Source organism: Saccopteryx bilineata, chromosome 2 (assembly GCF_036850765.1).
Source record: "Saccopteryx bilineata isolate mSacBil1 chromosome 2, mSacBil1_pri_phased_curated, whole genome shotgun sequence".
In the NCBI taxonomy this organism is placed as follows: Eukaryota; Metazoa; Chordata; class Mammalia; order Chiroptera; family Emballonuridae; genus Saccopteryx; species Saccopteryx bilineata.
Genome location: NC_089491.1, coordinates 265,862,250 through 265,876,910, shown reverse-complemented (window position 1 = coordinate 265,876,910; position 14,661 = coordinate 265,862,250). Strand labels below are relative to the sequence as shown.

Here is a 14,661-nt window from a genome sequence, read left to right as displayed (position 1 = left end):
TCATCCCAAGAGGTTCCACCCCAGTGGGCACCACCATCCATCCACCTGTGCAAGCCAGAGGTGGGAGCGATCCTGAATGTCATCCTCTCTATCTCCAGTTCCTACTCCATCCCCCACTCCCATCCATGGTAACTTTCTGAGTAGCTCTGGGATCCATCCTACATTCACTCCTCTGTTCCAGCCACTATCATCTCTTACCTGCATGATGTCATCACCTCCTAAATGCTAGCCATTACTTATTTCCATTGGTGTTATTATTCTGCTAACACTAGCACAATGTCTAGCATTGTTACTATTACTATTGCTATAAGTATTATTACTACATCACGGCCAGACTGGCAAGAGGAGGAGAGGGGTCTGGATGAGTCCTTCCCTGGGTTCTCCTTTGGCACTTCCTGTCCTATCAAACTTCAGTTAGTTTGGTTGTGTTCCCAGGTGAAGCTATATACAAACAGCGCCCCTTCCTTTGAAGGCCTGGAAAAACGTTCTAAACAAATCTTTAGGATTCTGTCTGCACTGCTGTCTCTTCCAGCAGATAAGAAGGCGATGGAAGTCACATCCAGGCAGGCCTTTGTCGTGACAAATTCCTCTGATGGTGCCGACAACCTGCACACGTGAGTAAACACAGTCTTACCTTGCTTGTGCAGGAGGCATCCGGCCAGACCTCCTCCCTAACTACCAGGCGTCACTCAGACAGTTTAGAAACTGTCTGGGCCATCCACATTAACGCCCCTAGAGGCTGAGGGACAGCTGGACTCGCAGGAGGGGATAACAAGTGGTCCTGGCGTGGGGGTGGGGCCCAGGACTGGGGGCTGGGGGGTGGGAGGGTAGACACGTGGGGAGCACAGTCAGTTCGGTGGAAGAGATGTGGGGTGTGGCTGGTTGGTGGGCAGCCGGCAGCCTTCATTGGCAGGGAGCAGAGCTAACGGGCCTAATAAAAGAGGCCATCTGTTGAGGTTCCAGATGTGTGAGGGGTGGTCATTATGAGCCGCGTAATTGGGGGCCCGAGCGCCAGGCATGCCACTCTCCAGCCCGGGCTGTGCCGCACTGCACCCTCGAAACCCAGCATTAGAAGGCCTGTGGCAGGGCTGTTGTTGTACTTGGGGCTTTGATGTTTTAATTAGCCGGCAATAATATTAGATGACTCAAGAGGGGACAAATGGGAGATTAATATAGCAGTCAGGGGCTCTGCATGGGGGATGCAAATGACTTTTCTGAGTGGGGACAGAAATGCTCAGGTTAGAAATGCAGATCAGTGGCACCTGTGAGTCATAACGCTGGGGACAGGGACAAGTAGGGTCTGGGCTGCAGCTCTACGCGCCCCTTTTTGGATCTACGTCTGGGGTGGGCAATGGAAGCTTTTCAGGTGGCAGGAGACTGATTTGGTCAAGTGAATTCTGTGGGAGGGCCGCCTGCTTGTAGATTTGGAAAGAAGGCTCTGAGTTTGTGGGCATTTGTAAAGCCTGTGACAACACCTCTTTGCAGAGGCCCCGAGGAAATGAAAGGAAATGGCCTTTGCAGCCCCAGAGGGACAGCCGGGCTCCCTCCAGTCCACGTCAGCCTGGGGCTCTGGAGTAACCTCTTGGAGGGTTTCTGATACACTGATGTCTTCTCCTTCCCTCCCTCCTTTCTCTCCTTCAGCATACACATGGATCACCTACTTGTGCTGGGGACTTGTGTTCTAGGCCCTACAGGGGCTCTACTCTCATCCCACAACTGGAATTCAGCAGCTTATGGCTGCATGTACTAAAGCAGGGGTCTGCAAAACCCGGCCTATGGGCCCGATCTGGTCTGCACCCCATTCTGGTACAGTCTACAAGCAAAGAATGCTTTCTCCATTTGTAGCTTAAGTAAAAAAAAAAAAAAAAAAAAAAATCAAAAGAAGAATAATGTATCATGATACATGCAAGTTACATGAAGTTCCAATTTCAGTGCCCACGAATAAAGTTTTATTAGCACACAGCTATGCTTTCCTGTTTCTGTATTGTCTACAGCAGCTTTTGCAATACAGTGATGGCGCAAGTAGTTGGGATGAATACCAAGGACTGTACGGCCCACAAGAACAAAACCATTGCTTATCTTGTTCTTTACAGCAAGCTTGCAGAGTCCGGGGCTAAAGCACCATATGCCACCGTTGAACTCTCAGAGAGTCTATGTGCCTCCACCTGCCTAAATGTCACTACACTAGATCTGTCCTGATCGTCTGTTAAAACAATGCCTCCCCTCTGTGCTCCCTCACACCCTATGTTTCATTTTCCTGCATAGCGCTTATCACTGCTTGCAATGAGTGTGAGTGCCTATGTGTTTGCATGTGCGGGTAAACATTTCTACCTTCCAGATTTACATATGTATCTACAGATATTGTTTTCTGCCTTTCCACTGTTTGCTCCCTTCTATCTGCAGTGCCGAGACCAGTGCCCAACACGTAGTTCATGTTCAAAAAATATCTGAGCTCTGCTGTGGGCTGAACTGTGTCCCTCCCAAATTCATACATCGAGATCAAAACCCCCAAAGTGACTATATTTGGAGATGGGGTGGAGGTCTTTAGGAGGTCATTAAGGTTAAATGAAGTCATAAGGGTGGGATCCTAATCTGATAGGACTGATGCCCTTAAAAGAAGGTGAAGAGACACCTCTTTCTCCTTCTCTCTCTCCACGCACACACAGAAGAAAGGCTACGTAAGGACACAGCAAAGGTGGTCGTCTGCAAGCCAGGAAGACGGCCCTCACCAAATGTGATCATGCTGGCCCCTGACCATGGATGTCCAACCTCCAGAACTGTGATCAAGAACTCCCCGTTGTTTAAACTGCCCCGTCTGAGGTATCTTGTTATGGCAGCTCGTGCTGACTAATAGAAGCTCTAAATGCTTTTCAAAACCATGGGGTCTCCCTTGCATGCTACTCCAGAGGCTTAGGTCTTGATTTAGTAGAGAATGGAGAACCCCTAAAGCTGCCCGACTGAGGGAGAGACCTCATCGAAGCTGAGGTTTGAAAATGATGTGACTATAAGGACTGCAGGACAGAAAGGGAGGAGGTGGAGGCCGGGGTGCCGGCAGAGAGCCCCAAGGTGTGGGAGGATGGGTGGGGAAAAGGACAGAGGCAGCACTGACCTGGAAGCTTCCAGGCTGAGCGAGTGGGAGCATGGCGAGCCCTGTGGCAGAGCTAGATGTGAGGAGGAAGAGTGGCAAGCAGGTGGAGGGAGGGAGGCATTTAAGGTGGGAAGACAGACCCCAGACATCAGAATCTGGAAGATCTAGAAACAGACGCCAAGGACCCTGCCCTCCCCCAGGTCTGGGCTGTCACTGTGGCATCAGGAGCCTCACTGTGACACAGGGACAAGAGCTTGGCGTCAGGGAGGGAGGCACCTGTGAGACAGAACATTTTAGGAACTGTCACAGTGCGAACTGTCCCTCCCAAATTCATATGTTGATGCCCTAACCTCCAAGGACCTCAGAATAGGACCTTATTTGGAGTTGTTGATGAAGGGATTATGTTAAAATGAGGTCATCAGGGTGGCTCTAATCCAATCTGATTGATGTCTCAGAAAAAGTGGAGAATGTCACCTGAACAAGAAGACGAAGACGTCAGCGACAAGCCCAGGAGGGGGGCCTGGAGCAGACCCTTTCCCCAGAAGGAACTAACCCTGCCAGGATTTGAGATCTCTGGCCTCCAGAACTGGGAGGCAATCAATTTCTGTTGTTTAAGCCCCCCAATGTGTGGTGCTTTGTGATGACAGCCCCGGGAAACGAATGCAGGACACCTACAGCCCACACCTGTACAAAGCAAGGAGCTTCTCCACTGTTGCTGTCAGCGATGGCGTCTCCATTGTCAACCTGCAGCGACCTGCCCCGCTTGGCTTCTGCTCAAACGAGGGCAGCACACTGGGGTTGAGCCGGGCAGCAAGCCATCCACACCGGGGGGTCAGGCACCGCATGCCGTGCCCTTAGCACAGCTCCAAGCTGCGGGCCCCGCCTCCTCAGGGCGGCCAGTGTAACCCAGTTACCAGTGGCTGTGGCAGCTCAGAGTGTGGGACCGCAGGCCTGCAAACCAGAAGGTACACACCCATCCGTGCAATTAAAAAATTACTACTTAAAAATGTAACCGACTGTGTTTAACGCCTCCAAGTATAATTTCTTTGTAGTGTGTTCAAAGCCTGATTTCCAAAGTGAGTCATTCTTTATAATAACTCCATGGAAGCTTGAAACCACTTATTCTTCCTATCTCTCTCTCCTCGCCCCCTCAACACCCACTCCCTGATTCTACAGTGGGGGGAACTGCAGAGGGGGGACTTGGGAGTCAGACCCACTAGAGTTTGGGTCCACAGACAAGGGCCTCTGGAGATAAGGAGTCTTTAAGTTAGATTGTTGATGCTTTCTCCAAATGGGTTTATGTTTATCACTGCAATATTACAAGATAACCAGATATTATTAGACAACTTTAAACACGATCCCATTACCAGACCAGAATGTATATGTGTACTATAAATTAGTTTTAAAATAAATCCTATAACTATCTGGTGACCCACTCCTGTTATATTGCACAGGACTGGGTGTGTGCTTATTAAAAGCACTACATTGCTAAATGTAACTAGTTAAAAATGCACAAGCTTTGTGATTATGTTTTGGCCTTTTTCCCTTTTAAAATATCCTGGAACAGTCCTGGCTGGTTGGCTCAGCGGTAGAGCGTCGGCCTACCATGTGGAAGTCCCAGGTTAGATTCCCGGCCAGGGCACACAGGAGAAGCACCCATCTGCTTCTCCATCCTTCCCTCTCTCCTTCTTCTCTATCTCTCTCCCTCCCACAGCCAAGGCTCCACTGGAACAAAAGTTGGCCTGCGCACTGAGGATGGGTCCATAGCCTCCGTCTCAGGTGCTAGAATGGCTCCAGCAGCAATGGAGCAATGCCCCAGATGGGCAGAGCATCACCCCCTGGTGGGCATGCCAGGTGGATCCTAGTCAGGCGCAGGCGGGAGTCTGTCTGATTATCTCCCTGCTTCTCACTTCAGAAAAAAAAAAATCCTGGGACCCTCAGAAAATGGAAGTGGGGGGGTCTTCTCTATTGATCTCTGCCACTCTCTGTTTGGGTGTTGGCCACTGATACTAATCTGCAAAGAGAGGAAGCAAAAATGACTTTGACCCAACTTGGCCTATCTGGGTAAAGAACTTGAGTATGATTTGAGGCCATGAATGAACATGCAGAGTGGTGACACTGATTCCCGAGCCAGAATGTCATTGTCCTGCTCAGACCACAGTCGAGACAGTTTGCATTGAATATACTCACTATTAAAATAAACAGTCAGCAAAATAAGTGGAAATTCCAGCAGGGCTGAACCCAAACAGCCAACCATTCAGGCCCCCATTTCCTGGCTCCATCCTGGCTCTGGCCGCCTAGGGAAGGTGGGTCTCACGGCTGAGTGACCTGCACAAGCCCCGGGGTCACCGAGCAGGTGATGACTTGGGTGAAGAGAAGCAAAATGTCAGCAAGATTTGAATTCTGCTCTCCCCTGTCAGGGTCCACGGGAGTCTCTGTTCAATGTAAATCCCTGGAAAGCATTTATTGAGGGCACTTGGGAACATGAGGTAACCTGAGAAAGGGGGAGGGACTGAAGACGCTGGGGGGGGGGGGGAGAATCCAGCCTGGGTGTCTAACTCTAGAAAGGAGCCAGATCAAGAGAAAGGATTGGCCTGATCTGTGGTGGCGCAGGGGATAAAGCATCGACCTGGAATGCTGAGGTTGCCGTGCGGGTTCAAAACCCTGCACTTGTCTGGTCAAGGCACATATGGGAGATGATGCTTCCTGCTCCTCCCCCCTTTCTCTTTCTCTCTCTCTCACTCTCTCCTCTCTAAAATGAATAAATTAAGAAAAAATTATTTTAAATGTTAAAAAAAAAGAGAGAGAAAGGATCGCTGGCCTGATCGAGTTATGGGGCAAAAGTGAGTTTAATAGCAGCTTATAGCTAAGGATTTGGGGCACCCATCCACAGAGAGAAATCAATCTCAAAACACAGGGGTTTCTTATGGGCTTCTCCGAGGCTTAAGGGAAGGGAGTTATCAACCGGCACCCTGAGATGTCAGCTTGTTCGGGACCAAAGGAACCTGCTGAGGCCAGCCAGGTGGGGAGCATCTGCACACGAGTCCACGAAACCCCAACTATCACGGTGTGATAACCTCCGTGCCTGCGCGTGTCTATGTCGGTAGCTTGTCTTGGAAGTGGAAGTTTCTGGAGGTGGAGGCAAACGTTGGATGAATAGGTGACACCCTGGCAGTGAACCTGTCAAGGGCAGTGATCATGTCCCATTTCATTTCATTTCGAGTCATGGTCAGTAAATGCCTATTTTGTGCCCAACGTGGGTTAGGCCAATGCACATTGAATCCTCGTGGAAACCCATTTTCCAGATGTGGAAACAGAGGCTCTGAGAGGTGAGGTGACTATCCTCAAATTCACAGCTAACAGGCAGCAGGGCTGGGCCTGGAATCCAGGGCCCCAAAGCTCCTCTCTGCCCACTCCAGGCCCTGCTGGTTCCCTCTCTGGGCATTCCTGGAGCCTGGCCCCCAGGCGGCATGAATGACATGCTACATTGATTGGAATGATTGACAAGGAAGAAGATGTGGTTATAAAGGGACAGAGGTGCAGCTCTGTCACCAAGACTCAGCGGGTGCTCACTTTCCCTTTCAGGACCACACGGGTGCCATGTGTAAAATAGGAATAATGCTTCTTGCCCAATCGGCCTCACATTAGCAATATGAGAATTAGTAATAGCTGTATACCTAAGTCAGCAATACAGTAACTAGCCAAATAACAACAGCAACAATACACATTTCTGGAGCACTTATTCTGTGCCAGGCTCTACAGAGTTAAGAGTGGACCTGAGGCTTCATGGTCCAAGCTCAAGTCCCATCTCCCCCAGTTATTAGTCATGTGACTTTCATCAAGCTACTATCTACTTTCTCTGTGCCTCAGTTTACTCATCTATTTAGTGGGGACAATCATACACCTCATGGGGTTGGGCTGAGGATGAAATGAGATTGCAGACCTCAAGTGCTTAGCACAGTGCCTGACCTGGCTCAAGATACACTACTATTTATTATTTATTATTATTATTTTTATTATTGGCAGTGCTATCATCTCATACACTGTCTCATGTCATCTGCCCCACAACTCGACGAGCCATTATACCCTGCTAGGTCATGAAGGCTCAGGGCAAATACTAGTTGTCTAACCAAGGTCACCAGTGGGCAGAGGCTCAACCCAGGCTGAACCCAGAGCTGAATGCTTGGCCCAGGGCTGCGGGTGAATGAGTAGGGGGGTTAGAATGGCCACTCCCCCTACAAGGTGGTATTGCTATGAGTGTTGTTGTTATTTTTACCCCGACATCATTGATGCGCAGTGAGTCAGGGCTGGCTTAGAAGGCTTCCCTGCAGCACACCAGCTCGTCACTGAGAGGCAGAATGTTTGGCTGGTTTGCTTTTATTCAGACACAATCGAGCTGGGTCTGGCTGCCCCCTATTTGGTTCCAGTTAGTGTAATGTGCTCATGCAGACAGGAGTTTGGGGACCCACGAGCACTCCCCGATAGCCTCATAATTTGGTGGGGTGAGGCTGACACCTACAAGCAAAAACTTCTCAACAGATGCTGACATCTGCAAAGCAGCCAGCAAGCCCTACGCCCCCGGGGGTTGAGGAAGTGCCAGGCTCCTGACGAGGCGGTGGGAGTGGGGAGGGGGATTTCAACAGAAGTCATCTATCTGACTACCTGATTGCCTTTGTCAGAAAGAGGCTGAAGAGAGGCTGAAGAGGGAGGAAGACCACCAAATGGAAATCTCAATTTCCTCCACCCCAATACCCCCTTTGCACTCACTAAGGACAGGACTGATGCTTATATTGGTATCTGAAAAGAGGTGCTCTGCCCTCAAGCAGGGTATGGTTCCACCCCTTGCCCCTTAGGAAAAGCCTATCAGGCAGGCAAAGGAAAAAGATGCTTAAGAACAAGGGAAAGTGAGAGGGCTTGATTCCAACCTGAGGTTTTGCAGGAAGACTAGACAAACAGCTGTCTCTCATGTCATTTAGCCAGGGTAGTGTTTTTACTTAAGAGGATTATTATGAATGGTGTCAGAATTCAATTCGCATCTCAGATGGTATTAACACTCCAGGCAACCTCAGAGATCTAATCATGATTCTTAGCATAAAAAAAAAAAAGCAATATATAAGCCACAGCTGTTCCTTTTTACTATAATGCCATTTCCCATGTTCTTCCAGACAAACTCCTACATGATCTTCAAAACCCAGGTCAAATGTCACATGCTTGAGTAATTTCTTCCTGATACCTTCTGAGTTCCCACAGTGTTTTGTGTCCCTCTCTATTTTAGGATTAATTACACTGTCTCCATGTATGAATCTCCACATTCATCTGTGAAGTTCATGAGGAAGAGAGGATGATGTTTGAACTATGCACACACACGGCCGGTATTGGGTAAATGGTGATGGGCAAACTGATTCACTCTATCAATCAGCCCAGGCCAGATACAGTTTGCAAGGGGATGTTAAAGATGACCATCACAGTCATTCACATACTGTGTTCTAGTGACCAGGAACTTGAGTTTCATTGGCCCCTACCCACTGCCAACTCAGACTATTAGCAAGAGAACTGATTACTAGATAAAGATTAATGATTCAGACTTATGGCTAAATTTCCTTGAGTTTGGACAAATGAGAGCATGGAAGAGAACGGAACAGAACTCCCTGTTCCTTCGAAGAGCTGACAGTCTTCAGAGCAGGAAGTTCTTTCTCATGTCTAGCCCATATTTGCCCTGCTTCACTTAGGCCTTGCCGCCTTTTGCCAGTCCTTGGGAGGAAATTCAGACCAGCTGCTGGTCCAACCCCTCCTGTCTACCTGACTCAGGAAAGCAGGAAGTGGCTAGATCTCTCTCTGTATTATTAATAAAACTAACGCCCATCCCCAATGGATGTTTGAAAAAAACAGCAAATGTGTGGTACAACAGGAAGGGAGGAAGCCGATTCCAGGGGCTCCAGATAAAGTGGCTTTCAGTAGGTAGAGGGGATGCTAAGCATAAGAGCTGGTCTTTCAGGTCAGGAAGAGGGACATTGCATTTTGCATTAATCTGCTCAGGCTCGGGAACCTTTCTGAGCCCTGTGACCATGGAGATGCTCAGCAGGAGGTAAGGGGGCTGCTCTCTCAGCTCCGGGACGCAAATATAACTGAGTGCTCGGGTCTCTGCTCCTTCTGGCTCTGTTACTGAGAGGCGTTTGGAAAACTGAGTCTCAGACAACAGAGCCCGGATGATCTCACAGGCCATTTGAACTTTTGAGGGGCTCATGGACTACCATGAGGATTTGATGATGATAAGAAGGCATGAATAGAAACCCCAGCACTGCTGGTGTATACGTGTGCTTCCAGGAGCTCCCAAGTCCAAAGCTACTTGGCTGTCTGAACCTCAGGAAGACTTGGGTCCTTCTCCCTCTCTCCAGAACTGTGTCCTTCTCCAAGGACACAGAATTGTCATTTGAGAGGAGGCCCTAATGCAAGTTCTCACCACCTCTCCCTGATGGCTCTAGATTGGATGTTTGTGTCTCCCCAAAATTCTTATGTTGGAACCTAATCCCTAGTGTGATATTAAGAGATAGGGGGACCTTTGAAAGGTGATGAGGTCATGAGGGTGGAACCCTCACAGAAGAGATTGCAGACACCTCCCTTGCCCTCCCACCATGTGAGGACCCAGCAAGAAGGCTGTGTCTGTGAACCAGGGAGCGGGCTCTCACTAAAAACACTGAAGTCTGCTGGCACCTTGATATTGGACGTCCCAGCTTCCAGAACTGTGAGTAATAAATTCCTGTTGTTTTTAAGCCAGTCAGTCCATGGTCTTCTGTTAGAGCAGCCCGGGCGGACTAAGACACCGGTCATTCTTCACCAGGATGCCCTGCAAGGGCAGCCAGGGTCCGATGAATCATGCCTGCCCTATTCCCAGTACTGATCCCACTCCTCACGCTTGACGTTCAAGGTTCTGTTTTCCAGGCTATCACTGTCTAACCAAGGTAGACAGCACGAAAGCAAATGGCCATCGTCATGCTATCGCTCAGGTTTCAGCAGGACTTTAAGTGTCCTTTTGTGGGGTCAAGGCCTCCTCTGCTTCTTCCCTACACCCCCAGATCTCAAGGGTAACTGCAGACATGCAGTTACAAACTCTAGTACCTAGAGAGAACAGGTAAGTAAGGCGAGTCAGCGAAGCAGGCTAAGTAATTTCGAGACAGAACACTTGGTTGCACATTCAACACATAAGAATAGCCTTCGTTTTCATAAAACATAAAATCATTCTCATCTTTCCTGAAACATATGAAGCCCTTGGTTGATCTCAACCTGCTGCTTATAATAAAACAGGGATACAAAAAAATTTAACTTTCATCCTAACTTCATAAGAGGAACGCTATAGGGAGTGGTGGGGATTGTGGTAAACCAGAGAGCCCTGGCCCTGTCTAGAGGGGGCAGCTGCTACTCCATTCAGAAGATTGTTGCCCCATAAGAATATAGGCTTGGCGTGGTCAAATTGTCCACATTTTTAAGAGAAGTTGTAAATATGATATTTATATAAATATAAAAATTTGAAATGTTGGCAATAAATCCAAAGTTCAAATAGAAATTGTCTCTTGGGACAAGACAGTGTGGCTCTCACAAATCACGTCTTATAGTACGAATCTGGCCTGAGGCTGCCTCTTTCCATCCTTTGTCTGGGGAGGTTTTATATTATGGAAACACCTCTTTATTTGCAATTAAGAGAGAAAATATAAAAGAAAATTTAACTTTTAGTTGTTATTTAATCACTACTGGATAATAGACCCCTAATGCTCACAGTATGACCTTGATTTCTTTTTTTTTTTTTTTCTTCCTGAAGCTGGAAACGGAGAGGCAGTCAGACAGACTCCTGCATGCGACCGACCGGGATCCACCCGGCATGCCCACCAGGGGGCGATGTTCTGCCCATCCGGGGTGTTGCTCTGTCGCGACCAGAGCCACTCTAGCGCCTGGGGCAGAGGCCAAGGAGCCATCCTCAGCACCCGGGCCATCTTTGCTCCAATGGAGCCTCGCTGCGGGAGGGGAAGAGAGAGACAGAGAGGAAGGAGAGGGGGAAGGGTGGAGAAGCAGATGGGCGCCTCTCCTGTGTGCCCTGGCCGGGAATCAAACCCAGGACTTCCGCACGCCAGGCCGGTGCTCTACCACCGAGCCAACAGGCCAGGGCTGACCTTGATTTCTGAGGCAGCCTAAGAGGAACGCACAGTTGTGCCTGCCCTCCAGACATCCCCAGAAGTCACTACAAGAGGCAGAGTAACTGGCCAGCAGGAGCATGGGTCTGACCTATCACAGGGTCCCTCATGTTCTTATCTTCCTGGCTAGCCGTCAGCAGCTAAGCTGAGCAATCCCCTCTGAGGCTCTACAGTGTCCCACCTCGGTGAAGCCCTGCAGAGAGGCTTTGGGTGTTGCTTAGACGAGCTGGTGGTGAAAGGTGCCATAGATCATGCACCAGAAGAAAGAGCCTGGCAGCCTGGTATGTGCCGTCCGGGGCCCAGGGCAGGTGTCAGAAAGGAAGAAGATGACCGGCTGAGTGACTGGACCATTTCCCTGGTGTGACCTCCCACTGCTGGTTGGTTGTCCACCTGTACTCTGCTGCCACGCAGAGGAGGGGTAGGAGATTCACACGCCTCACTGGGACTGCTGTGACCAGGTCTGTTAGCGGCCTGGGTGGGGGAGGAAAAGGCACTGTGGTTCCCTAGCCGAGTCTAGCCACTCTCACTCGTGAGCCACATCTGCTCAGCTGCCAAATGACATCTTGCAATTTGGCAAAGACTGCAAAGTTTGATGACGCATGGAGCTGGCGAGGCTGTGGGGAAACAATCGCTCTCCTACCTAGCCGGTAGGATGGGAGCACTCTTTGTGATGAGCAATTTCTCAATTTCTGTCCAAAGGACAAATGAATGTGACCTTTGACCCAACAATTCCACATCTAGGAATTTATTCTACTGAAAAGCTTTCCTGTGCCAAATTAGTTATTTATACAATGTTATTCTTTATAGTAATGTCAAAATATTGGCAATGACCTAAAAGTGCCCGTTTTGGAGGACCAGCTCAAAGAATATGGCAGAGCCATGTGATGGAATATTATGTGGCCATGAAAAAAAACAAAGACGCTCTCTTTTTTCCTAATCTACTAATTAGGATTAATCTCCTAGATAGGTTGATAAGTGAAAAAAGCAAGGTACAAAACAATATATATAAATGTACTCCCATTTTTGTAAAACATGTAAAAATAATACATATTTGTCTGTCTATGCTGAAAGGACCAAAGAAATGATGACTACTGCTTGCCCATAAGGAGAGAAACAGTGTGGTTGGGATTAGGGGAGAGAGAAGAAAGTTTTCACCACGTATATTTTATATATTTTAAATTGAGAATCATATAAGAGCCTTAAAATGTAGAAACAGAATTAAAATTTGAAAAGCGGCAGGCTCACAAAGAAAACGAAACCACCTAAAGCCCAGATCCATATCCCAGGATAGATGTTCCTGGCCTCCGCCCCAAGACCCTCCTGGTGACACCAGCCACTTACCTGCTCCTTCTCTGAATATGGGTTGTTGAGGACCACAGGCACGTTGCCCTTCCCCCACAGGTCATTGAAGACTCGGTCATTCTCTGCACCAAGGGGCAGAGGTTTGTGTGACTTGCCGTCCGGATCCCTGAAAGGCAAGGGGGGTGGGATGGGGAGAGCATGATGTCAGGAGCGACCAGCAGGCTGCACTGGTCTGGCATTCCTGAGTCAGTCCAGAACCTCCACAGGTCACCCACATGACTCCACGTGGAGCCAGAGAGCGCTGGGCGCTCAGCCCGCTGCTTTGTAGGGTTGCCAACAACAGGTGGGAAGGCAGCCCTGTGTCAAACACAAAGGGAAGCTCATCCAGTTCACACCGATGGCTGGCACACACCCATCTTAGCGGACATCATTTCAGGATGGCCACGATGTAGATTTCACTCCTCCTTACCCCTCCATCGTCTCACAGATCTAGGCACACAGGAAGCCCGTCTCCCAGCAGAACCCCATGCAGAAACCCTGGACAGCGTCACGGCCATCAGACCTAATTGTGTAAGAAGTAGGAGGCAGGAGGGCCAGGGAAGGAAACAAGTGCTGCGGGCCAGGTGTCATTCCAAGGCTAAGGCACTGACAGTAAGTCTAAAGATACCAACCCGGGATAAATAGGAATGCTTCTGAAAACAAGGGGAACACAGCAACAGAAATAATAACACTATTAAAATAATGATAGCGAGTGCTTAGTGAGCACTTTCCATGTTTTGGTTAATTTAATCTTGGAGACTATTAGATGGGACTATGAATCAACGTCTTACAGGTGACAAAGGTGAGACAAACGCTAAGTTGCTCAAGGTCGCGGTATTCCAGCCCACTCTTCTCATGGATTCTGAAATGGAGGCTCTCATTGTTATCATTATTTGTCACCACCATCATTCTCATGATCTATCACCATTACCGCTATCACAATCAACACCATCCGACTTCCCTCCGTCAGCATAACCACCCCCATCCCCACAGTCACTGCCACTGCTGTCACCAGTGTTAGCAGCATCCTCATGCTCACCATCACCATTGCTGTCGCCACGTTCACCATAACCATCGTCACCACTATTGTCAGCACCGCAATCCTCCTCCATCATGACCACCACCAGGCATCTTCATTACCATCCTCACGGTCCCCACCAGATGAGGAAACAGAGGCTTGGAGAGGTTAAATCACTAGCCTAAGTAACACAGCCAGTGAGAGTGGGAGTTGGGATTCAAACCCAGGCTTGTTCCCGACTCTAGAGCCTGACTTCTTAACCATGAAGCTCTACCCGCACCTAGGCTTTGAACTTGAATAGGTTCTGGAGGAGGTTAGCTCAGCTGGGCCATCCTGAGATGGAGAGAAATCATGGCTGCCATGGGACAGGCTCGGCATCAAAACCCAGACCCGTTCTTCCTCCCTTCCGAGGGCTGCCCTCCTGCTTCCTGACAACCTGCTTCTTTCCAACCCTCCCATCCAGTTTACTCTCACTTGGCAGCTGTGTGTTCCCCAACTTTGGGCACTGTGGCTTGCTCTTGGCCCATCTTGATTTTGGTCCCAGGCATCGAGGCTGGACTTAGTCTAGCCCTCTGTTTCTACTTTCTCAGGGTTGGGGACTCCTGGTCCTGGCTCTGTGATTTCCCCTGGCTCCCACACTGGTGCCAACAGTCATCTGGAATGAATCAGAAGCCAGGCCCCCAAGTGAGTGTGTGGCCCTAAGCAGCTGCTCCAGGTGCTCACTCAGGTCCAGCCAGACCCCTCTCCTTGCTGTGTTTCACATACACAGTTCTGGTGGCCCACGTCAAAGCCACTTCCGCTCTTCTGCTTGGAGAGGTCGGCAATTGTCAGAGGGAACATAGTGCTTTGTCCTCTTTAAAATGTCACCCAAACACACTGGGAGTAGTTCTTAATTACAGAACCCAGGTCAATGGCTTGCCCACACGATGACAAACAGAGGAACTATTGAGAGGGTTCTTCTAAATGTCACTCTTCTCCCTCTCAGCTCTGAAACTCCTGAGTCAGTGACATCACATGACCCTACATGAGGA

General features: G+C 49.2%; 1 protein-coding gene across 5 annotated transcripts in view; it reads right to left on the bottom strand.

The window, feature by feature from the left end:
• NOS1 (nitric oxide synthase 1) overlaps positions 1-14,661 on the bottom strand; it is a 153,272-nt gene that overhangs the window by 52,046 nt on the left and 86,565 nt on the right. For all 5 annotated transcript variants that reach the window (XM_066260480.1, XM_066260484.1, XM_066260482.1 and 2 more), the window contains one exon: positions 12,613-12,739. In XM_066260480.1, coding sequence (XP_066116577.1) covers positions 12,613-12,739 — 127 coding nt within the window. The remainder of the gene's footprint in view (positions 1-12,612; positions 12,740-14,661) is intronic.